Source organism: Crocodylus siamensis, chromosome 5 (genome assembly GCF_052110815.1).
Source record: "Crocodylus siamensis isolate JL-2025a chromosome 5, ASM5211081v1, whole genome shotgun sequence".
Lineage (NCBI taxonomy): Eukaryota > Metazoa > Chordata > Crocodylia > Crocodylidae > Crocodylus > Crocodylus siamensis.
Genome location: NC_143399.1, coordinates 181,375,194 through 181,401,619, shown reverse-complemented (window position 1 = coordinate 181,401,619; position 26,426 = coordinate 181,375,194). Strand labels below are relative to the sequence as shown.

The window sequence follows — 26,426 nt, the reverse complement described above, 5'->3', positions numbered from 1 at the left end:
CCAAAGGGTAACCCAAGTTATCATCCAGGTCCTGTGCTTGACCTGCCAGTTGTGGCATGGCTTCCTAGTAGAAACAGCTGGGAGGGTTCACCAAGCTGGGCAGAGAAAGAGAACATAAAGCCACTTCCTTTCCTGGGTACCTCTTGTCAACAGCCAGTGTTAAGCTGTGAGGTAAAAGAAGGACCAAGAACAATACAAAGGTGTTACTGGCTTCTGCCTTCACAGTGCTGCTTCCTCCAGGGCTCAAGATCCCTGGCAGATTCTAACACTTGTTGCACCCTTCCTCCCCCACACAATGAATCTTGAACCTCCTTCCCAAACTGGCATCCCAATCCATGGATGCTTCTTTAATCCACTCCTGCTTATTAAGTACCAGATTTTGAGAAACACTGAGCACCTACAGCTTCCACTACCTTTAGTGAGAGTAATAACTGCACAGCACCTCTGAGAGAATTAGCCCTACAGGGCCTGAACCTGTAAATGGTCCAGCACTTTCATCAGGCACTGAAGTCCATGAGATATCCCCTTGACATCTTAGAGGATAAGGCCCGTTGTAAGCAAAATGTACCTTGTGGAAAACCACAAGCAAAATTATTTGTCAGCAATGACATCAGTGAGCTCCAGCACATACACGCACACACTGCTGGTTCTGACAGGTTGCATAATATAATTGTGTACTTGTCAAGTTTTCTTTCCTTTAGGCAAATTGTAAGTGAAGTCTGTTGAAAGCTTTTGAGCAGTGTCCAGGTTTCAGCCAATTCTTGTTCTGACAGTTTTGCTAGATATTTTTTCCCACAGTTATCAACTTGGAAGGAATCCCAGTTTTCAAATAAATATTTTAAAATACATTTTATTTTCTTCCTCATAGAGAATTAATTTATTTTAATGCTTCACTTTGTCCCCAGGCAGCATACTGATCAGAGAACTGCCAACTGCTGAGAGATTTCTTAGTCAAGACCATCCTTAATTTCAAGAAATCAAGGCTGAAATTTAAATTGGACATAGAACTGGAATGCCTCCTAGGCTGGCTCCTCATGGAACGCGGTATGTCATACTGCATGTCATACTGGCCATTAGATTAGTACTGGCTGACAAAAACCTGTGTTATGGTGGCCACTGTTTTAAGGTGGCCACTGACGCATCCCCAGAATATCACCTTGGGCGGGGAGGGGAAACTGCTGCCCCCCCTCAGCCAATCAGTGGTGAGGGGCGGGGCCACTGCCTCCTTGGGCAATCAGCAGGAAAGGGTGTGGTCATCAGGCCCCTTGGCCAATCAGCAGCAAGGGGTGGGGCCACCACAAAGAGGCCACCTCCCTGCTTCCCTCCTTCCTTGGCTATCTCAGAACTCTGCTCCTCTTGGCTGTGCACCGCCCTACCTCTAGGCACAGCCAACAGCATCATAAGGACAAATGACTGACATGGATTACCACCAATGAACTGAAAATAGGATTTTTTGCAGTCTGGTCCTTATTTAGAAACAGACAGAGGACAAAGGGTTTAAAAACAGGATGGCCTGGTATAAAATAAGATCAATGACCTCCCTAGGCTGTTCGCTCTCTCATTGTACCACCTAACAAATGCACTTAGACTGTAATTTAAACACAAGCTGGCTCATCTGGATTTTGAGAAATAGCAATGTCTGAGGAAAATATACTCAGAATATATATATTCAAATATACCAACAATTTACTAAACCTAAGACCAAAGCTTCATGGAAATTGATTATTTTTCCTGCATCTTAAAGTAAGCATTGCCTTAGTAATAAAACAGAGGTCTTAAAAATTATGTACCTAAATTAATAAAGGGGTAAAGGAAGGTATCTACAAAAACATGCATATATAGACATATTGCCATTTTTTAATTTAAACTAAAACAGTAACTTAATTTTTAAAAAACATGAACTTTCCCTTGAAGCACTGAAAATTAACAAACCAACCGTGTCATAATACTGCATTTCCATTTAAAACCTGAAAGTAAAAATAAAACATAATCCCAATCCTGCAAATGGATTCATTTGTTTAGACTTTTTATCCCATGTAGCAGAAACAGCATTTTCTACAACCAAGACGTATGAAATGTGTTAACAGGATGCACCCAGAGTTCAATATTGATTAGTATTGTTATTTTAAATTTATTAAGGTTACTGATATTGGCCTCAAAGATAAATGTTGGAAGAGCTTAAATGGACATTACTGCAGAAAAACTATCTAAAAGAAATAAATAATAAACTGAACAATTTTAAGACTGCAGTTCAGTGCATCTTTAAACAAAATCCCAGTATTTGCAATTAACATTTTCTAAAATAATTTGAAAATAAGACAAACCTAAGGGGCAGTGAAGTTTTTCCATCTATTTGTTTAGCAAGTATTATGGCACATTTGAGCCCCAAGTCTATGTGCTACCACTGCAGTCACCCCTGCAGTATGACAGAGAGAGTCTTTACTTTTTTACCATAGCCTCTCAAAAATGTTCTGGTTTCAAATATAAATATTCTAAATGGTTTAATATCATGTCACTTCCCTCCCATCCTTAAGCAGAATTTTGTCCATCTAAACTGTCTTGTCTTTCCAGGATTTTCTTTGGTGTATGAAAGACAGGTTGACATCAAGAGACTAAATGGTGGGCAGCTTCTGAGAGGACTGTCCCTTATAAAACAACATTTCATTTCTTATTAGCAATAAGAAATGAAAGAGCATGAAATGTCCTTTTTGAGAGCCCCCAGCTAGAAACTGGCAGGCACTGGTTAAATACTCTATTATTAGATCTGCCTTATACCTCTCCTCTACACTTGGACCGAAGTTCCTTGTGACACACTGGGCAGAACCACTCTTACACTAATGGCTATACTTTGGCAGACTTATCTACCTGTAACCAGTAAGAAAGATACTTGCTGGAAGAGAAAGCACTGCATAAGATGGCTGTGTATAGCAGCTCTCTGCCTACAGTGTTGGCAAAGCTGGCTTTGATTGCTGTTTATCAGAGTTTCCCACATCATCTCAAGTGGATGATACCTGATATTTTAGATGCAATAAAATGGTCTGGTCTGGTCTGTGGGCACAGGTATATTAACTGAAAAGATGCAGCAAGTTACTATTAGACACCCAACAACTAATTCTAAATATTCCTGCAGGATCACGTCCCTACAAAGGTACAATCCAAGTCATTTAACAGCAAATTAAATTTTCTGGTAAAACTCAGAATAAAACTGAGCCATTCTGCTGTCCTGAAGACTCAATCAGCAGCACTTGCATGTAGGCAGTACAGAATTCTCTCTGCATACGGCAAGAACATATTTATAAGTTCTGAGGAACACTTTAAATAAGATTTAATTGTGCTGCCTCAAGTTTCCAGGCTGTTCCTATGTAACAGCAACCTTCCCATTTCAGCTGAAGCGGACTGAATAAGGCTGTTTCGCATTCCTAGTGCCTGCGGCCCTGGAAGACACCTTTTAGTTGTACTTTTTCTTAGTCTGCTGCATTTCACAGATATAAACACATTCTTGATAACAATTCCCTTCAATTGTTGAGCACTAAATAAACCACTGTGATCAGTTTATGACCACTATGCGATTTACCATACAGCCATTGGTTTCTTTCAGTCTGAATGGTGGTAAAGGTACATAAAAGCGACATATCAGTTTATTACTATTGAAAAAATACACTCTCTTAGCAATCTGTATGCAAGTACTGACGTTTTCTAGCAGTTAACCTGCCTTGTAGCATTATTCCTCAAAAAACAAGTCTCGACCCATTCTATCAATTACATGTGAAGAGAATTCCCTTGACAAAATCTATTATAAAACCAGCTCTACTTGAAAATGAATTCAAGTAGAATTCAGTCCTCAACAGTGGGGTTCAGAGGGACATTTGAACTTGGGAAAAACCTTTATGTCACTATCCATTGTACCTTAACCCAGCTTTGGGAGAACTTGTATTTGACTAAAGCAGGGGTGTCCAACATATGGCCCATGGGCCAGATCCAGTCAATGGTCCATTTGGTTCGGTCTGGTCCATCACTAGCCTGGTGGGGTAACAGGGCTCGGCTTGCTGTAGAATTCCACTTCACTGGATCCTGATGGACATGGCCACTGACAGCAGACACAAGCCTCGCTCAGCCTGGAAGCCCCAACATTGATCTTCACCACCATCCTTGACCCCCTGTACCTGCCACTTGCCCTGCAGATCCAGCACGGGAGGAGATCTGAATGCCAAATCTTTGCATTAAGAACTGGATCGGTCCGCCATCAGGCATTATTAATTTCTGGTTATTAATGATTCAGATTGGATATAAAGAGACAGTAAAGAGATGAAATGCCTCTTAAAATTATGGTCCAGTCTTGCAGAAGATTCTGAGGCTGTATATGACCGTTACACATAAACAGGTATAAGCGATTGGAAACTGGTCTACAGAAATTCAGTGCACATAGACTGGTTTAAAAATGGCAGAACCCAGCCTAAGACAGACCTGGATCACTGTGGTCTCAGACTTAACTGATTTAGGTTAGACTGTTATATCAAGCTCCTGTACCAGATTCCTTTCCAACTCAAGTTAGATTGCTGTCCACCAGCATCCCAGGCTGCTTTGTGGTACCCACTAACCCCACCCTTGCATGGAAGTCTGCTCTTGTCAGCATGGCTCCTCTGCCCAGCCCCATCTCCTGCCTGTGGCCAGCTGCAAGATGCAGGTGGACTGGGGGGGAAGGGAGCATTTGTAGCTCAGTATTTTTTTTAGCTTTATAAATGTCCCCAGGTGGGGGGGGGGGGAGGAGGGGAGGGAGAGGAAGTGGAGGGGGGGAACACTCCACAGAAGGAAGGATTGGGCCCCTTCAAGCTCTGGCAAATGGTGCCAGCAGGTACCCAGCAGCTCTGCATCATGCAGGAGGGAGAGGGGCTCTCTGCAGAAGAAAGGATCAGGCCCCTCAGCAATGGCAGGCAGCGACAGCAGGAATCACAATTACAAGAATCATGCTGGGCACTTCCTACCATCCCCTGCTGTTAGCTGGAGACCCAAGGGGCCGGATCCTTCTGAGCAGAGCCCCTTTCTCCACTGCATGGCACAGGGCTGCCAGGCACCTGCTGCTGCTGCTGCCTGCCATTCACTGGAACTCCGAGGGGTCCAACTTTCCTTCTGTGGAGCACCCCCTGCCCCCCGCCACCAGCCAGGCTGCCGGGCATGCCACGGCGTCTCACTGTGGGGTCCTCTTGGAAGCTCAGGGCTGGGTGCGGGGGAGGGGCCACAGTGACAGGGGTTGGGCATGTGCCCAGCCGCCAATCAGGAGTGGCCCAGCTGCTCAGCATTCTCTCGTGGGCTGGTGAACCCGTGGGGCACAGTAGAAGGCATGCAAAAGCACCCCCAACCTGTTGGCAGCAGTGTTCGCTACAATTAGCCACACCATAGTAAGAATGATTAGTAAGAAGCATTTGCAGCAGCGGTCTTAGTTTACTAATACACTCTTCAGCTATTGATCGCTGACTTTCGATTTGTCTGTAAAGTTCCTACCATGCTTCTGTATACTGCAATAATAATCTCATCACCAGTTCCCTGAACCACCCAGTACTCCACATTGAACTGATATCCAAAGAATGAACTAACATTAACAATGTGTTACCAAATGTTCATGTTTTGTTAGCCCCAAAATAGTTCAATTTTTATATGCAGAGAAGACAAGGCAAAAATTAAAAGACGCTGAAGCCACAGAGACAGTATCTTACCTAGAGATCGCTCTTTTGTTTGGTTCGCTGACCTCACCACTGGAAGGCTTGCTCGTGTGCGGCTGCCTCTAGAAAAAGGACTTGGGGACTCGCCCTCAGACATGGCTTCTAAAGAATCAGCAGATGCTTCAGATAGATGTTCTGCCTGCTCTCCCAAACTGGGCTGTGGGCTTTGAGACAGTTTTGGGCTTCTAGTCTGTAAAATAAAGTGAAGATTGCCAATGATTTCAAGAACATGAAGATCAGACTGGAAAAAAACATTTAAAAAAAGTCCATTAGGCGTCAGAATGCAGAATTCTTCAAGTCTTGTATGCTCAAGGTGACTTCTGTGTAAGTTATTTAAAAAAAAATATATTGTCCCTGGGTTTTCCAATGAGGTTTTTATTGCTCTACATCTACCGTACAAATTTCATTTCTAACAAGGACCTGAGGCTAAGGCATACTATAGGCTAGATGTATGGCAATTCTATTCCTTGTTGCTCAGACAGCTGTTAACATTGGTTATTGCAACGGAGGCAATGGACACACACAAAAAAGGTTCAGTATGTAGGATTAGAAATACAGCCAATATATTTTTAATTTCTTTTCAAAACAACAGTATCTGCAATTGGAGAGAGGACACTGGCAACTTGGTAGCATATAAAGATTTACATTTTCAGCTTCCAAAATTCTATTAATAAAAAGGCCCTGAAATGTTGCACTTACCTTGAGGAGTCTGTTGAAAAATATACCCTGAAGATAAATTAAAATGAGAGCAGTCAGCTCTCAGTCTCAGTACTGCTGCTAAGTATCCTTTGAAAAATAAGGGTTACACAGCAGGGCCTCAACACCATTCCAAAACTGTTAACCAATGAAGTGAAAAAATGATTAACTAAATTCTGTTTTTATTTATACCACCATAAGTATGTAATAACTCTACAATTTAATTACTTCTGATATTCATTAGCTTATTAGTAGACTGCTAGGTACTGCATGTAAAAAAAAGGCAAGATTATCCAACCATTTACTATGTGTTCTTAGCCAGATGTTAGGACTCAGCCTAACAAAAAGCACATTCAGTAAAAGATACAATGTCCTGAACATTTGTTGTTGACTTCAAAAAATGCTTTATACATTGTGAAATAACTTATTAATAAATAATGCTACTTAAAAAGGAGGTTACTTAAAAGGGTGGTTGCTTTGGTAATTGTACAAAGTCCTGTTCTGTTCTCTCTGCTTTATGGAACAACAAAACCCGCTGACGCTATAACTCAGGCTGAACTTTGTAGGATAATACTTTTCCATAGTTCCTGAAGCACACGTACACTGCAAATAAATAACATATCTACTGTTGCTACAGACGTACAAAACAACGATGTACATTTTCCAGAACTAATATGGAAATACAACCATTTCAAAAGTAGAGACCTAAATAGCCAAGCAAGTTTCTCTTTCCAAAGTTAAGATACGTTTACTGTGTCCATTCTTCTCTCCCCTCTCATTTGAGGGTAAGATATTTGAATATTAAAAATCCCCTGTACATAGCTAAAATCTACACTATCCTGAGCCTGAAAGAGCCATTCAGTTCAGGACAGTTAAAAAAAAATCCAAGACACACTTTGCTAACATCCAGCTCTTTAGCAGTTGCTCAAGTAAGAGGAGGTGAACCTGCTTGCAGCAGTGACATGGATCACCTAACATTTCCCATGTGACTCTGAATGTATGAACAAGTTTAACTTTTATTAGCATTTCATTAGATGGCTGTTCAGCCTCAACTTTTCAGTGTTGCCAGGCTGTTGCTCACAAGTTATAATACATTCAAATTGCCTAATACAAAAGTTAAACCCTCTAGAGCTTTTCACTTATGAAATGTTAATATTAAAATACTAGTATTATCCAATGCCCTGCAGTGAAAGGATTCTGATTATTTTCCCCAGGAATTAAAGCTAACAATATATTTTTCTTAGCAAACCACAGCATGCTTTGAAGTGCCTCTCACATGATCAGCACTAGTCTATAAGGTTGTAAATATGGAGACTTGGGCCTCAACTGCGTGAGGGTTTACAGAAGTGACAAATGATTTGCAAACATGAAGAAGAAATTTGAAAAACTGGTAGTTACTCAATTATCTGAAGTGGCTTAAAAATCATCACTACTTAAAGTATTTTATTTATATAGTTGTGTTTGAGAGGAATGCCACCAAGAAGGGTCACTAAAGTTATTGATTAGGAAAGAACATTCTGATCTGTGTATGTCTATTGATACAGAAGATACTACTCTCTGCCGCCTTTATGCAATATGTTGGATTTTTCAGTCACCTGGGTGGCGTTTAATCTTGTTTTATTCTTGGGGGGGGGGTTGGTTGTTTTTTTTAATAAAGAAATCTCAATGCATCTTTCAAGCATAAATGGGTTCAGCTGAATAAAGCGAACAATGTAAAATAAGAGATTCTAATGAAAAGTTTCCTGCATTTTAATATTTGTATAATACTCCTTTGCTTAAATTATTTTGCTTGTATCTAAGCAAAGAATGTGCAGGTGGTGAAAACAGTAGTGAGCTGCTGCTTTTATGATTGGCCTTTAGATTTACATCAAAGATTAAAATTGTAGTTAGTTAAAACAGCTCATAATAAGAGATCTCTGAACAAAAGCTTTAATGAAGTGTATAAGTTTTAAATGTCGAGGAAGGACCCTTTCTTTTTTAACCATTCATTAAAGCTTTGGGGACTTACATTACAGCAACAATATGATTTTATTTATTTAGGTATATTATTAGTGACATGCTGTTGTGAGAAGAGGATGTATAAATACTGTCCACACCATTGGAGATATTTATATAATTCTTAAGTCATGTTTTTCCTTAGAACATATTTCAGCAAACGGAGAAACTAAATCCCATACACAAATCTTTTTCCCCTTAAGCTTATACTATATCTATTTATATACACAATGCACCCTCTTCTCAAGGACTTTCACCTGTGAAAACAGAACTGTATTTCCTCTGGAAAAAAATCAAATGACTCAGCAGCAGCATGTGATATGAAGCTGTATCTTCCATTGCAATATTTTTCTTCCTTGTGTATTATTTCATTATCATGAGATAGAAAACCCATGACATGTGGCAGCTAGAGATCATTAGTTATAGAAAATGATATCATCCTAGAAACAGTTACAAGCAATGGTGTTGCTGTTCAAAACAGATGAACTGACCACTCAATCCCATGAAAAAACTCTGTAGCAGTATTTATGCTATCCCCTCATGGCTGCTCAAATTAGTAGGGGTCTCTGGCTCCTATTTATTCACTGTTGGTATAAATGCTTCACTGTTTACTGTTAAATCAACTGCAGGCCATTACAAAGCAAAAAGAGAAGTCAGCTTTCATTCACTTTGGGAGGAAAATGTGCTAGTTTGCTAAAATAGGAAGGGTCCTCCGGGCTTTTCTTCCCTGGCCAGCAGGCTTTTATTAAGGTATCTGCTGTTTGACTCCTTTTATTAAGGAATCTGCTGGGTTCCCAGTATCTCTACTATAAAAGCAGATGCAATTACTTTGCCTGCCTGGAGACTACCTGATTTTTCTTTCTTGTTTCTTTCCATAACTTCCCTCTAGGCCTTCATCAATTGCAAATACTGCAACCCTAACCCTTCCCTGAGGCAAAGCTTGAAGACAACTTCACCACCAAAGTACAACAAGAAAACTCAGTTACAGAACCCTCTGCACGTTGCCTGAGCAAGGAATACAGTGTAAATGAACTTGAAGCATGGAAAAAAATTGAACCTTCCTGTGCTGCAACAAAGGAAGGAAACAGAGCGATGGGCTAGGGACACAAGTTACATATAAACTAGTTTAAGCAATCAGAAAGTGGTTAAAACCTGTAACAGAATACAAGCTCAGAACACAAACTAGTTTCAAAATGTCTGAAACTGGTTTAAAATAAACCTGGTTGAATGTAGTATTAGACTTAAATGATTAATGAAACTTCTGTCCCAGACCCCTGGGACCAGTTAAATCACAGTCCCCCAGCATCCCAGTACGCTGTCCAGCCTTGGGCTGTGCTGTGCTATCTGCTCCTGAGAGCACAGCTGGCCCTGCCCCTCTGCACCCTAGCTGAAGCAGTGAGGGCTGGCTGAGAAGAGGGGAGGCAAACTTGGCTAGAGATGCAGCCCAGTCTGCAGTGGGGAGGGGACTTCCACCCCCAGGCAAACCCCGGCTGGGGTCTGGGGCCAGGGAGGGGGGTTAAACACACCACTCCCCTCTCAAACTTACTGCTGACTACAACTGTGAGCTACCTCAAAGCAGGAAAAAGAATGACCAACCCTGCAGAGTTCTGTTGCTGTAATTCAGGACTGCAAATCCCAGAGACCTCAGGGGCAGCAGGAAGAGGAAGTAAACACACAGCCAGAGAGCTGTGGTGTAGTGGCCCCTGGCTTCTGGCCTGAGCTACTGCAGGCATGTGGCTGGATTTCCTAAATCAAAGGTAAATGTCTGCTTGTGTTTCAGTTTAATCTGTAGAGTTTATACTAACTTGTAAAGACTGAATCAATTCAGCCTCAGGCTTTTTGACTCTCTGTACATAGCCATAGGGATTTTTCTTCCAGGAAAGTAGAAAGTCTCTCTTCCCTTTTAGCAATCAGAAAGGGAAGATGAACATATGTGATGATGCCAAATTGTCATAGGATAATGCTACATTAAAACTTGATAATGTTCACTCACAGTGACATGTCCTCAAAAGCTATTACTAATGCAATATCATGAAGCAAACTTCAGGATGTTGTGTAAAGTGATTATTTTATGCATCTCTTAAAAATCTAGGATGATGAAGCTGCTTTCTGCTTTTAAAGGTTTATTAACAATGCTCTCTCTCTCTCTCTATATATATATATATAGAGAGAGGGAGATACTGTGGCCAACCCCATCCTCTTTCATCTTGGTCAGATAATACATTTAATCATGTCTCAGAATTTATCACTCATATTTTTAGGGAAGAATTATATTCAAAAGATTCTAAAAATCTGCAGAATTTTCCGGTAGCATTGCTAGCTCCTACTGGTGACCAGCTGCATTCTTGCTGCTGCTGTAAATAACCAAAAATATATCCTTTAATCCTGATTACTATGAATAAATTAACATGAAATACGTATAACAGTTGTTTCTCGTCTCTCGTCTCCTCACCATGGAAGGTTCTGTAGCAAGGTGAAGTGAAAGCTAGTGAGACTTCATTTGATTCTTCTATATAAAGCTAACTGCAGATCAGAATATGAGCTAGGACCTAATTTTTTAAACTTGTTCATGTAAGTACCTAACTATAGGGACACAAAGCCTGATTTTTCAGGAATGCTGAGCACTTGCAAATAACGCGCCTATGGAAGTCAATAGGAGCCATAGCTGCTCAGCACTTACTATTACTACAAGGCCTCTTATTTAGGGGCCTAATTGGAACCACGCCATTTTAAAAAGTTTGGCAAAAGGAACTCAGAATGAGATCTACTAGCAGCTTTCATTAGCAGACAAGTCAGGTCTAAACTGTTCAACATGCTTGACCACTAAATGTGTGAATGATCAAGAGCCCCAGTCTTTAGGCTTCCTCAGAAGAATGACTGATGGCTGCCCAGTGCCTCTGTTTAATTGAAATGGCACCCTGTCTTTTCCCAGTAGACAGTCATGTTGAAAAATAACAAGGGTTGAAGGGTTAACGGAGATTCTCAAAGGTTTTCTATTGCTGTAATATCCAAAGTAGCAGAAGTCTAAAAGGTAACAACTGAAAATCACCATGAATGATTGAAATCTTCATTTTTCTAACAGCACAGAAAAAGATCCACTTCATTATAAATGTAATGGCTCAAAACAAACAAGCAAGCAAAGACAGACAGACAGTGTGCCCAAGGCTACATCACTATTTTACTGAACGAAGAGCTCAGGGCATCCTCCAATTTTGCTCAGGACAGATGTCTTTTACATCTTACCTCACATGGGTTCCATGTACCATTTCCCTATTTATACAAAGTGTTGATAACTTGGATACTAAATATACAATAAAAAACCTAAGTATAAATGTTCCAACTTAGACATTTATATTTGACCTAACTAGAGCCTCAGAGTAGTTTCAGTCAAATGTGCTACATCTCATTTCCCTCCTAAAAGCCATGCTGTGAGGTGCTCATGCTACAGAAGGACCCCTGTGTTCCAGCTCTTTATTTCATAAGCGGTGGGTGAAGCAGTTCCCACCTACACAATCTGTAAAGTGCCGTGAGAACTCTAAGGATGAAAGGGATGATTTAAACAAAAGCTGTCATTATGCTGATTAAAAGAGGAAAAAAATCCTCACCCGCTCAAATATCCAGAAAAACCACATTCAGAAAAAGGACTATATAACAGATGCCTAAGTGCACCTTGGGGATGATGTGTTCTGATCCAAGAGAGCAATTATATCCCCTCCCCTCTCCTATACATATTCCCCAGAGAAATTAAAAGGAGGCAGAGCTCCTGTAGTGTCCACCTGCCACAGCAAACGAACAAGCAATGAAGTTCCCAATTCAGCATTGTCCTTTTACAGCCCATTGTAATATGTTTTAGAAAGCCATGAAGATTTCTTAATGAATGTGCTGTTTTAAAAATAACTGGAGGAAAAATATCATTACCCAACAACACTAGGTCTTGGTGGTCATAAGCTTTCCAGGTGACGATGAGAAAGAACCAGCTCCCCTACTTGGAAAGCACCTGGCACATAGTGTATGCTATCACCAAAAAAAATAATGGATGGGGAAAACAAATTTTAAAAAGGGCACTAAGCAGAAACTTAGGCAACAGTGCACTGACATCTAACTTCTTTTTTCCCTTCACTCATGGAAGGAAATCTTTAAGGGACTCTTAAATGCATATCAAAGCTAATAGCTATACATTGAAAAATGTATTGGGCTGGTGGCAGCTAACATTAAAAACAATGTTCCATGTGTCACATTTTCTTCTCTTATCCCATCCTCACTTCTCCCCCTCCTGTTGCCCATTGCTATCCCACTGAGTATTCAGGGCTAGGCTTTTCCTTCCGTTCACATCCTGCATACTTCTGCTCCTTACCCTCCCACTTTAGGCCACTTTCTATAAGTTATTTATATATTTAAGCCTTTCAGTAGAAATAATATGAGTTCACCAATGACATTAAGGGACTAACAGACAAATAAATACACCACACAATGTGCACAGAAAGGGGAAAAATATATGCTGAATACCACTGCTTTGACCCCTAGGAAAAAAGAATACAGATTCTGGTCAATTTTGAAACGCTTTATTTACTCTAATCTAAGATTAACCTGAATTTAAGATGACCCCCTCAATAATTAGATTCTATATATGGAAAATTTATAAATTTGTTATAAATTTATAAATGGACAGCTGGAGACCCTCTGGGTAAAAATTCGTGGGGAATTCGGCACAGGGGACACAACGGTGGGAGTCTACTACAGACCTCCCACTCAAAGTCCCGAGCCTGACCACGAGTTCGCCCGGGAACTGACTGAGGCCGCTTGCTCCAGGACCTTGGTTGTCATGGGTGACTTCAATTACCCGGACATCTCCTGGGAAGATCACTCAGCTAAATCTGAGCGGGCGCAAAGCTTTCTCTCGTGCGTAGATGACCTCTACCTGACCCAAGAAGTCTATGGGCCAATGAGAGGCAAAGCGCTGCTTGACCTGGTACTGGCTACGGGGGATGACCTAATCGGTGACCTAGTGATTGATGGGAAGTTGGGTGACAGCGACCACGAGCTGATCACCTTCACCATCCGCCGTAAAGCTGGCAAGTCAGTCAGCAACACAGAAGTCCTTGACTTCAGAAAAGCCGACTTTGACAAGCTCAAGAGGCTAGTCGGTCAGGCCCTCAGGGACCATGACCCCAGGGAGATGGGAGTTCAAGAAGAGTGGTTGCTTCTCAAGGAAGCGATCCTCAGTGCACAAGCTAAATCTATTCCAACACGGAGGAAAGGCAGCAAGAAGGCACAGCAGCCCCCCTGGCTCTCCAGAGACCTAGCGGACCTACTGTGGCTAAAAAGGAAAGCCTACAAAGGATGGAGGACGGGATTCACCTCCAATGAGGTTTACTCCATGCTGGTCCGGTCCTGCAGGGAGCAAACCAGGAAAGCCAAGGCTGCAACTGAACTCCAACTAGCTTCAGGCATCAAGGACAACAAAAAGTCCTTTTTCAGGTATGTGGGGAGCCAGAGGAAAAGCAAGGGCAATGTTGGACCCCTGCTAAACCAGATGGGGCAACTGACAACTGACGCCCAGGAAAAAGCCAACCTATTAAATAGGTACTTTGCGTCAGTCTTTCATCAGTCACACGGGATGCCCATGCCTGCTATGGGACAGGGAAATCTGGGTGAGGGGAATCCCCTACCTTCCATCAATGCTGACCTCATGAAGGAACACCTTGAGAAGCTGGATACCTTCAAGTCAGCTGGCCCTGACAACCTGCACCCCAGGGTACTCAAGGAGCTGGCGAGCATCAGAGCCCAGCCCCTGGCACGGATCTTTGAAAACTCCTGGCGCTCTGGTGTAGTGCCCGAAGACTGGAAGAAGGCCAATGTGGTGCCGATCTTCAACAAAGGGAGGAGAGTGGATCCGGCTAACTACAGGCCCATTAGCCTGACTTCTATCCTGGGGAAGATCTTAGAAAAGTTTATTAAGGAGGCCATCCTTGAGGGACTGGCCCAGGCTAACATCCTAAGGGATAGCCAGCACGGGTTTGTTGCGGGTAGTTCTTGTTTGACCAATCTCATTTCCTTCTATGACCAGGTGACCTATCACCTGGACAAGGGAGAAGAGATTGATGTCATATATCTTGACTTCAAAAAAGCTTTTGATCTGGTATCCCATGATCACCTCTTGGCCAAACTGCCCAGTTGTGGCCTTGGCTCCACCACGATCCGCTGGCTGGGAAATTGGCTTCGTGGTCGGAGCCAGAGGGTTGTGATTGATGGCAGTCACTCATCATGGTGCCCTGTAACCAGTGGGGTCCCTCAAGGCTCTGTCCTGGGACCCATCCTGTTCAACATCTTCATTAATGATGTGGACATTGGAGTCAGGAGTGGACTGGCCAAGTTCGCCGATGACACCAAACTTTGGGGCAAAGCATCCACGCCAGAAGATAGGTGGGTGATCCAGGCTGACTTGGACAAGCTCAGCAAATGGGCAGACGAGACCCTCATGGTGTTTAACACCGAAAAATGCAAGGTTCTCCACCTTGGGAGGAAAAACCTGCAGCATCCTTATAGGCTCGGCAGTGCTACGTTGGATAGCACTACAGAAGAAAAAGACTTGGGGGTCATCATTGACCACAAGATGAACATGAGCCTCCAATGCGATGCTGCGGCTAGTAAAGTGACCAAAATGCTGGCGTGCATCCATAGATGCTTCTCGAGCAAATCCCAGGACGTCATTCTCCCCTTGTACTCGGCCTTGGTGAGGCCGCCGCTGGAGTACTGCGTCCAGTTTTGGGCTCCACAATTCAAAAAGGATGTGGAGAAGCTTGAGAGAGTCCAGAGGAGAGCCACGCGCATGATCAGAGGTCAGGGAAACAGATCTTATGATGACAGGCTGAGAGCCATGGGACTCTTTAGCCTGGAAAAGCGCAGGCTCAGGGGTGATCTGATGCCCACCTATAAGTTTATCAGGGGTGACCACCAGGATCTGGGGGAACGTCTGTTCACCAGAGCGCCCCAAGGGATGACGAGGTCGAACGGTCACAAACTCCTGCAAGACCGTTTCAGGCTGGACATAAGGAAGAATTTCTTTACTGTCCGAGCCCCCAAGGTCTGGAACAGTCTGCCAGCGGAGGTGGTTCAAGCACCTACATTTAACACCTTCGGGAGTAAATTGGATGCTTATCTTGCTGGGATCCTATGACCCCAGCTGACTTCCTGCCCTTTGGGCAGGGGGCTGGACTCGATCTTCCGAGGTCCCTTCCAGCCCTAATGTCTATGAAATCTATGAAATCTATGAAATTTTCCAGGTATAGAACCTGGTTGTCTTATATTCAACCCCCTCCCACTGCTACAGCAGGGAAAATAGTGGCTGGGGGGGGCAAAAACCAGGTGGCCCCCTACTGTCTGCCCATTCACTTTTCCCTGCATTCTTCCTGTCCCCCTGCACCACCCCAAGCCCCCTGCAGCCTCTGTCCCTTTCCCCCCTACAGTCTCTGCCTCTCCCCCGCACCTCTTGCTGTCAGATGCTGTTCCAGTTCTGTTCCCCCCTGGAGCGCAGCACATTGAAAGCTCAGCCCTTGCCAGGCCATGCAGCAGTTTTGGCAATGGAGATTGGACAGGCAGGGGACAGAATTTCCATGTGCTCTTTGCCCATAAGGGAATCCAGCCTGAGTCAGAGCTGAGCTGTGCCTGACAGTAAGTGGGAGGGGGCAGAACCTGCAGAGAGGAAGTGGAAGTGAGGAGCAGGAGGTTGCTGTGGATCTGACTCAGAGTAACCTCAGCAGCTGCCTACACCTCCCATCTTGTCTCCTGGCTTGCAAGGGGCGGAGGGGGACAGACACCACACCTCATCTTAGATGCGAGTAAATATGGTATCCCATTTCTTACCTGCGGATATTTCGGATATGCTTTTGAGCATGGTATAAAAGCCTGGCACTCCTGATATCTGTGTTCATATTTAAAACATGCAAATAAATTAGAAGTATGTGGCTGCGACACCACACATATATGGAATAAAACATGGGAGCATTATATACAGAATAAAAAGAGCTCAGCCAAAGGAAGAGCATCACACAAGAGCGCGTATATGACCAGTTTATTTTGATAAGCCATGGTCTGGTCTGTTCTTCCTACAGACCCCTTTTCAAACTGCCATATTTATTACTAGTGATTTAAAATAGACATATTTGTACAGCTATAGGATCACAAAAGGTAATACTTTAAATAAAAGGGCACAACCTGGATGAGGAGGTGCTAACTGTATATGTGAGAATCAAGGAGGGAAATTGGTGCTGGGAGCCACTTGAAGAGTTCATACTGTTATTTTATACACTCTCCTCCTCTCTGTATGCCATCCTATACATATCCCTATAAAACCAACCCTTCAAGGCCAGAACATTTATTAACGTATACTCTTATAACATGCAGAGCCACATGTAACAGCAAATTCCAAATCTCCTTTGTGACAAATACTAAACCACAGGAAAAGTAAGATGCTTGCATCCACAGGTTTGTACCTGAACTTCTCTGCAGCATTCTGAACACTTGGTTAGTATAAAAACATACTTTAAAATACTGAATTGAAAATGTTGAGTTAGTGTCAGCACATTTTATAGTGGCTATTAATATATCTGTAGCCAAATTCTGCCTTCAACTACATGCCTGCAATTCCCAATGGGTTCTGGGGGAGATGAATGCATGTAACTAAGAGACAGGTGGCATTAAGGTCTATCATGCCATTAGAGGAACACTCAGGCTTACAGAAAATGTCAATGGATGCCCATGCATCGCTTCACTACATAGTTTACTTGATATGAATGGCATTATTGCTGTGAAACACAAAGGGAAAAGCATGCAGGTCCAGATTTATCCAGTGATACCGACAGTAGTTATGAAGCAAACCACACACAGTTAATGTGTAGCAGGCTCAATCCAAGGTAGAGTGCAGAAAAAGAAAGTACAGTACTAACTCTCTGAGAGGATTCAATTTTCATCAAGTACCTTTGAATGTCAAGTTCTGAATGAAGGGAGACCAACATGTACTGCAAAACCTGTGGATCAAAGAGAGAGAGAAAAAAGTGGAAGAGAGAAAACTGTTAAAAGGGGAGGACAAAAAACCACCAAGAGAATGGCCTGTGCATAACGAAAATGTACTGCAGTGATCATCAGCAGAAGGGAAAATAAAGGTGGCATATGCACTGAAAAGAAAAACTAAAGGAAGGGTACCATGCATGAGCAACGTAGTTTATCATTACCAAAAGCAGATGCATCTCAGTATTCCCTGTTGTCCTGTAGCACTCAGTTCAGAAATGTACTAGGAGCTGATGCTCTGAGAATGTGGACAGTATTCTTTCTTGCTACAACCTGAGTTAATGGCAAATATGTATAAAAAACAGATTCTCAGTAATGTCTGGGAACTACACTGTGTCAGAAACTAAAAAGGGATATTCTTTATGGTATGCAGTACAATTTATGGCTCTTATTAATATCAGTAGAGGAGCTTTTACACAGGCTGGGGATAGAAATGACACACTGGTATAAGTCATTAGAAACCGGTTCAAATCTATAATACAACAGAAGTTCAGTGCACATAAACTGCTTTCAAAATGGCCAAGACCAGTTTAAGAGAAACCTGGAAGATATAGTATCAGACTTAACTGATTTAGTTTAAATCAGTTTATTGAACTTCTGTCCTAGATCCCCTCCAGATTCAAGTTAACTCACAGTCCCTCAGCATCCCAGGATGCTTTGCACCTCCCCCGCAAACTCCCCTTTCCCCACAGGGTGAGTGGGCTAGTTCTGGCCCAAACTGTCTGCTCCAGTCCAGCAGGGAAGCATACTCTAGCACCCCCTGGCTTCTGGCCTGGGTCACTGCAAGCATACGACTGTATTCCTGGAATCAAAAGTGAATGTCTGTTCAGTTATTTGTCAGTTATGCCGCTTAGACTAACCTGTGAAGATTGAATTGATTCAACCTTGGGCTTTTTGACTGTCTGTACTTAGTCAGTCACATCAAACTCTCATTTTATGACTCAAAATGCCTGACACAACAGGCAGAATCTTTAAATGTCGGTACATGAATTGAGGATCATAAATCAATTTTTAGGCTGCTATTTATGCAAAATGCCCAATACCAAGAGCTTCTAGTGACATCAGAGTAGCAACCTATGTCATCCAGTAGGAAAGAACTGAGCAATAAGCTAACAGCAGTGTTTCATCTAAGCTGTGTGGCATGTGCGGCCACGCAGACACCCCTGGCAGTGCAGCATGAGGCTGCCTGCGCAGCCACGCTCGCCACGCAGTGTAGAGGGAATGCTGGTTACCACTGGACTAGTCCTTCCTGAATACAGGACACAGAATGTTACTTCCTTTCATTAGTTTCTTGTGAGTCTGACAGCATGCAGGGCTCAAGTCCCAGCTACTCAAATCATGATACAGAAAGAAATACTGAACTTTATAAATATAAAGGTTAACATTCTTTGAGACACAAACTTTATGAACCCTCTAGAAACTTCAAACAAAGACCATCAACCCTCAAGAGTACTATTCTAAAATCTCAGGATTTTTAAGCTAGCCTCATCTTTTTTAAGCATACTGAATTGGCAATGTAATGTGAACTTTAATCTTTTGTTGCTGCAAAAAGTATAGTATATTTATTTAATTCATCTCATAGCACCCTGCTCCCTCTTCACCCTGTGTTAAGCTTCTTTTACAACTTTAATTACCCTGTTCTTGCCATTCAACATAATATAATACAATAAGCTGAAATGAAAAACTAAACTTATTTAATACTTAAATACAAAAACATCTTAGCTAGCAAAGTGAGTACACAATTACTATGTTGGCACCACATCATACGACAGTAATTCAAAGAATCTTTTGATTCATGTTTATAAAACCTGGGGAACAAAAATGTCTTAGATTTATTTGATTCCAGGGACATGCCATTAGTGCATATATATTTTATGCTCCTCCATGATTAAGTCAATGATATAGAATACAGTAAAGCCACCCAAATTATTTAAATAAAAATGTTTTGTTTATCATTTAGACTTGTTCATTTAAAATAGGATATGTGCAACTACGTCATTTATGCAAACACAAGTACAAATTAAATTTAACCTTGCTGCATGACGTAGATAAATGCCAAGCCAGATCCTTGCCAAAGGCAAAGACAAGAGGGTCCATCACCAGGATCTCAGGAGTATTGAAATCATGTGAGGTTTTTGAATGTTTTCTACCACACACACACGCACACATACAGGCACACATGCAGATCCAGATCCTATTCCACCTATTGGAAACTAAGTATGAACCAATTCTATCCTACTTGAGTCCCTGAAAATCCACTAATATGTTTATTTTTGTAACACGCTTTCATCTTCACCTTAACACAAAGTCAGAAAAAAGGACTGAGAAAGAGACTCAACCATCTTTTGCATTAGCATTTTTTTAAAGGACTTGAGCAGGATGGAAAAGGATTACACTTAGGTGGATCTGAACATGATTCACAGAGTTTGGAAGTTTTAATTGACAAATTTCTCAGCTAGAAAAGCCAACAATTGCTTAAAACTGAAACCATAACTAAAGGCTAAATCCCACCTCAAAGTGAGGCAACTAGGGATTTCCGTGGGAAGAAGTACTGGCACAACAGTTCAGGGCTGCCCTGAGGTTTCCATAGCTCATATGATTCATAGGGTCTTTCTTGTGGGTTACAATGATCCCCACATAGATTTATTCTACTGTACTCCTTCCTGCCACTTTTTCAAGCTGCACTGCCCAGGTTGGAGTTGTACTCCACAGTCTGCAAGGGTTCCTCTAATCCTGGCACCCTACAAACTGAAACCAATGGTGTTTCACTTCCTCTTGACCTTCTACAGTCACAAAGGAAATCATTCCATATGTTGGTTTCATTTTTAATGTTAGTGTCAAAGATCAAAGTCTTTGATTTCAGATGCCAATGGCAAAAGGTCAGAAGCTAACACAACAAACTCTGTAATTGTAATTTATCCCTCTGTATTAACAGTGCTGCATATACATACTCCTGTCTGTGCCTCATTTCAAATTACTTGAGAGAGAAACTGGCCTTGACAGTTCAGCACAAGAGATATCGGTACCCATAGTGACCAGATAAAAATGAAACTACTTTAATGAAGTTGTAAAATTAAATATGCTATGCGCACCATCCTGTGACCAAACAGAACCAGTACCACCCAAGTAAAAATAACCCCCCTCTTTTCTGAAACCTGAGCAAACAAAGAAAGCACAAGTGCCAACTCATTAATTATTTACGATTAGTGTATAGTAATTGGTCACTTTTCACCAAATATAACTTTGAAAGAACTTCCGCCCAAAGCAGAGAACAGAGAACTGTGTATACACTCAAGAAGAACAGATCGTGCATCTCTCCGCCTACGTTATCTTTCTGGCGTATCTCCGTCTTGCCGACCCGTCTATCTCTGATGTTATCTTTCTTATCAAGAGCTCCCAGTAATCTGCAGACTGCAATGGCTTATGTGAATCGCTCGGAATCTGTAACAAGCAACTCTCTTACCTACCCTGTAAATGCTGGGTAACATGATATCTGCATGCTGTAACTGAATAAATCAACTCCTGTGCTTACACTGCAAGCACATCAGTAGCATAAGTAAAATAAACCTTTTCTGTGTAACCACCACGGTGTGTTTAAATCATACTGACTCCTGCTCACCGTTATCACCCACCTGCCTGGTCATAAATCTCCCTCCTCATGCCAAGCCGGTCGTGCCGACCCAGGCTCGCAGGTCAAGAGTGCACCGGCGTTATGGGGCACGACAGTTAGGATAACCAAAAGCCATATTTTTGGAAGAAAAAAGGTTTATTATTACTTTTTTTAACATTAATATGTGGATGTGTACATTTTACAGCAGGCAGGTGGATCAGGGTTGAGAGGACAAGAATGCACTCAAAGTCCCTCTAAAAAACCAAAACCAAAAATCTTCTCTTGATACAAGTCAACGCTGACTCGGTGCAGAGTCGCTTGGATGGACGGGATGTGTTTAAGTCAGCAGGCCTGGATAAGCTGCATCCAAGAGTACTGAAGGAATTGGCTGGTATCATAGCAGAACCACTGGCACGTCTGTTTGAGCGCCTGGGTCAGGTCCTGGAGGACTGGAAAAGGGCAAGTGAGGTCCCTATTTTGAAGAAGGCGGGGAAGGAGGATCTGAGTAATTATAAGCCAGTCAGTCTCACCTCCATCCTTGGAAATGTTTTTGAAAAGATTATGAAGAATTGTATTTGTGGGAGTCCAGCAGGAAAAATAATGCAGCAGGGCAACCAGCATGGATTCATAGCAGGTCAATCATGCCTGACTAATCTGATTTTGTTTTATGACAGGGTCACAAAATGCTTAGACTCAGGAGTAGAGGTGGATGTCATTTTCTTGGATTTTAGCAAGGCCTTTGATACAGTATCTCATCCCATTCTCATAAATAAATTACGAGGCTGTGACATAGATGCTTACATGGTCTGGTGGGTGGCAAATTGGCTTAGCAGTCACACCCAGAGAGTGGTAGTAGATGTGTCGGTATCAACCTGGAAGGATGTGGGTAGTGGGGTCCCGCAGGGTTTGGTCCCTGGACCTGTACTCTTCAATATCTTCATCAGTGACGTGGATGTGGAGTGTACTCTGTCCAAGTTTGTGAACGATACCAAATTGTGGGGTGAAGTGCACACTCTGGAGGGTAGGGAATGATTGCAGGCAGACCTGGACAGGTTGGAAAAGTGGGCAGGACACAATAGGATGTAGTACAACAAGGACAAGTGCAGAGTGCTGCATCTAGGGCACAAAAATATCCAGCACACCTACTGGCTGGGAAGTGACCCTCTTAGCAGCACAGAAGCGGAAAGGGATCTCAGACTCATAGTGGACTCCAAGATGAACATGAGTCGTCAGTGTCACAAAATCATCAGCGAAGCTAACCGCACTTCATCATGCATCAGCAGATGCATGACAAATATATCCATCCAAGGAGGTGATACTTTTCCTCTATGCAGCATTGGTCAGACCGCAGTTGGAGTACTGCGTCCAGTTTTAGGCACCATACTTCAAGAAGGATGTTGATAGACTTGAGAGGGTCCAGAGGAGGGCCACTAGTATGGTTAGGGGCTTACGGGACAAGCCCTATGAGGAGAGACTGAGGGACCTGGACCTCTTCAGCCTCCACAAGAGAAGGCTGAGAGATGATCTTGTGGCCTTCTACAAATTCATTAGGGGGACGCAGCAAGAAATGCTCTGTTCACCAGGGCACCTCTTGGGGTAACAAGGAACAATGTCATAAACTAACAGAGAGCCGATTTAGCCTAGATATCAAGAAAATCTTCTTCACGGTAGGGGTGGTCAAAATGTGGAATGGGCTTCCAAGGGAGGTGGTGCTCTCCCCTACCTTGGGGGTCTTTAAGAGAAGGCTGGATGGGCATCTGGCTGGGGTCATCTGAACCCAGCACTCTTTCCTGCCTAGACAGGGGGTTGGACTCGATGATCTGTTGAGGTCCCTTTCGACCCTAGTATCTATGAATCTTATCTCTTCTCTTCCCCTCTTCACCTGTCATCACATATGCAAAATTGGAAGACTTTCAGTAAACATACCATGACAGAAAGAAAAACACACAAAATCATAACACAGTCATACAAACCTGAAGGATCACATAATAAAATGGACAAGTTATCTCCTTAGTGGAGAAAGTGATCCACTGACTTCCATGGAGCTACACTGATCTATACAAGAAGAGGATCTGCTTCAATGACCTGAAATAATTTATTTGTGAGCACAGGAAATAGCACTCATTTAGGATTTAGTACTGATTCCAAGAGCCAATCTCTACTATGATGAGAAAGGTAATAGGAACAAAGGAAGCAGCTACAAAATATGTTGGCTCTGAGCTGTAGAAAGAAACAGTGACTGCAGTGCCCTTGGAAAAGGTGGAGAAAGCTGAGAGTAAAAGGATGGAAACAAAGATGCCAAGAATGTGCTGAATGTCATCAGATAGAGTCCTGAAAGATATCTACACTGGCAAAGAAATATCCAAATGATCAGTATGAAATCACTTTGGGAGGAGAAAGATAAATATTTTGGGGCTGACTGTATTAGTCATTATCGCAGTGTGGAAGAAACTAGATTGAATGAAATATAAGACTCCTTAGGTAGAACAAGAGAAAGTATTTGCTGTACCAAACAGGATCAGATCTGTCAAGTTCTCACATCCTAGACCCCTGAAGAAAAATGCAGGCACGTTAAAAATGTAAATACTTTAACTGCTGGCGTTAGTGATTCAGAAGGAAGTGCTTTCCCAAAATCCATCTAAAATGGTGTCATAGATTGATGTAAAGAGCATGCTGGGTTGCTGGAAGGTTTGTGGAAGGCATGTAATGTCATGTAATACATTAAATGTGTGTGGAGTTATTCTCTAGATCAGGCATGGACAAAATACAGAATCCAACTCACTGGATCTAGCCCACAGGTGCCTGGCAGCTCTGGCTGCCACATGGTATCAGATGGGCAGGTGGGCAGGACTGTTTCTGCCCAGCAGCATCAGGCTTCAGCTGTGGACCTGGGGAGGACTTCCAGTGCAGCAGAAGAGCATCATCAACTGTGGATACAGTGGCCAAGTTTAGAAGTCCAGATGCAGAACCTGCTGGCGGCATCCACAGCTGACCCACCTCCCTCCTGGTGTAGTGGAAGCTCCCATGTAGAGCCCAGTGGTGTCAGCTGTGAACCAAGTAAGGGCTGCTGCTGCACTGGGCAGGTGGTAGTGTTTCTCTCTGTCTCTCTCCCCACCTTTCCCTATGTGGGTCTACAGTTGAGTGCATGGGGTGCTGGTGAACTACAGCTTCGGTCAGGTTCTGGGGACGGGAAGAAGGGAAGGGAAAGAAGAGAAGAGAGACTGAGAGACATAAATGAACGTGACACTCAACAGGTCCACAAAACTCATTAAGTGGTCCTCCAGCCAAAATAATTACCCACCCCTGCTCTAGATGTTAACCCCAGTGCCCTGGATCACTGGATATAGTCATGGGAATTTAGAAATAAAGTAGAATGTTAGATTGCTCACATTTATCAGCCCACATCCTATGTATAGTCTGTATTTACCTATTTGGTAAATTAAAGGAAATTAATGAGTTATCATAAAGAGACTGTAATCACACTAAATTTATACAGGTCACCAATAAATTTATACAGGTCACCACTCAGATATTTTACAGATGTTTGAAAACGGATCAAAAAATGTGCTAGTATGTTATGAAACAAAATACTAATTAGCCAGAACGTTGGATTGGCATACAGATTCAGTAGGCTTACAATCTTTTAATAACTACCTTGTCTTCGATCATTCTGAATTGTGCAAAAAAAAACAAAAACCAAAAAAAATCCATGCTGAAGGGAAACAGTAATGGGAAAGCAAAGGACTGGATACAAATATGCTGATGATGATATATGACGAGGAGGGATGCTGATTCATAAGTCCTCTTAAAGAGCTTAAAACTGAAGGAAGGAAGTATGGGTCAAGAGACTGTTTCCTGTAGACAAGGATTCTGCTGGAAGCATGTGATAAATTGATATTTCCAGGCAAAGCTAGGATGAGAAAACATAGGGATGGCAGCTCATCTGGGTCCAGGCCAGAGAGGGTTTTCTAACAGTAATTTTAAAATAACAGAAATTTTCGAGTCAAGAAAAAAAGTACTATCTTACCATATAGAACAGGGCAGAAAAGGTGTGCTGGGATGAACAACCATCAGAGGCATTTGAGCAACTGATGATAAAATGGAGATACGCAACAACAAACGATTTGCAAGTTTGTACAGAGACAATAACTTCAGCCAAATGTAAACCAGGAATGCAGACAGAGAGAAAAGAACAAAGCAAAAGCACTGTATCAGACTTCCATAATCCTGACTCCAATCAGCACATTGTACATTTACAGTATCACTCCTAGTACCCTCTGCCTGCTTCATATCAACTATCACAAATGAAAACTATACACACACAACAACTATGTCCGTGTATTACTTTTTAGATAGTTAGACAGACAGATAGTTGGGTATAGAATAACTATCGTAGAAACAATTTCCACCTACACCCCCAAAATAAAATAAAAAATACAATGAGTTCAGCATTCCCGTTTTTTATAAATATATAATTGTTGTACACTCAACAGTTACTGCAGGGGGAAACCCCCTCATACTATTACTTTTCATTAAAGAGAAACAGAATTGTTAACTTGACAGAGACCTCTTTGAAAGAGTCTCTCAGTAGAATCTAACACTTGAAGAATGTCTAAATAGGTAAAGAAAAAGATAAGTGTTCTGGAAATAACCACTACAGGGACTCAACAAGTTCCCCAGTGCCAAATTACCTTTTAACAGATTTGAGGTTAATACTAACTTTAGCTCTTGTATTGTCTGCAACAGAAATATGCTGTGTGGATTATATGTCTAGGGTCAGGGAAGGAAGTTCACCATTCCTTTTAGGAGCCCATGCCCCGCTTCAGCTTCTTTTACAAACCCAGTCCTTCAGGGTGTTGATTGTGTCTACCATGGTCTTGTGAAACACTTGTTAAACACTTAAGTACATGCATAATTTAAATCCTGTTCTTGATGCTGTACCTGAAATTAATGGGACTATTTACATGCATAACATTAGGCATGGACTTGGGTGCTTTGCTGGACTAAAATGCTCAGTTCCTTGTAGCTCTATATGCCTACCTACTGAGTCTTAACTAAGTCTTTTCCTGCCCACCTTTTTATAATTATAGAAGAGTGTTAGGGTGACAGTAATTTGGATCTGGGTGTGCAGCTCAATACAAAGGCTTTTTCCTGGGTCTCAGCAGAGCTGCTGGTCACAAAGCAGGATGATATATTAAGATATATTTTGTCTCCCCAAGACAAAATGAAAGGTGTTTGTTGTGGAAGACTCCAACCTGTGGGGGACTGAAGGGGCAATCTGCCTCCCCGACCCCTTAGACCGGGAAGTCTGCTGCTTCCCAGGGGTCCGCATCCGAGACATT

The 26,426-nt window shown here is 42.3% G+C and overlaps 1 protein-coding gene across 21 annotated transcripts in view; it reads right to left on the bottom strand.

Annotated features, from left to right (window-relative positions):
* KIAA1217 (KIAA1217 ortholog) overlaps positions 1–26,426 on the bottom strand; it is a 684,182-nt gene that overhangs the window by 138,146 nt on the left and 519,610 nt on the right. For 15 of the 21 annotated variants that reach the window (XR_016442337.1, XR_016442336.1, XM_090047343.1 and 12 more), the window contains 2 exons: positions 17,354–17,434; positions 5,712–5,907 (listed from right to left, as the gene is read on the bottom strand). Coding sequence is in view for 19 of the 21 variants with exons in the window: in XM_090047343.1 (XP_089903469.1) it covers positions 5,712–5,907; positions 17,354–17,434 (277 nt within the window). In the remaining 2 variants the exon portion in view is untranslated. The remainder of the gene's footprint in view (positions 1–5,711; positions 5,908–17,353; positions 17,435–26,426) is intronic. The other 6 variants (XM_090047337.1, XM_090047342.1, XM_090047344.1 and 3 more) reach the window with 1 other exon arrangement.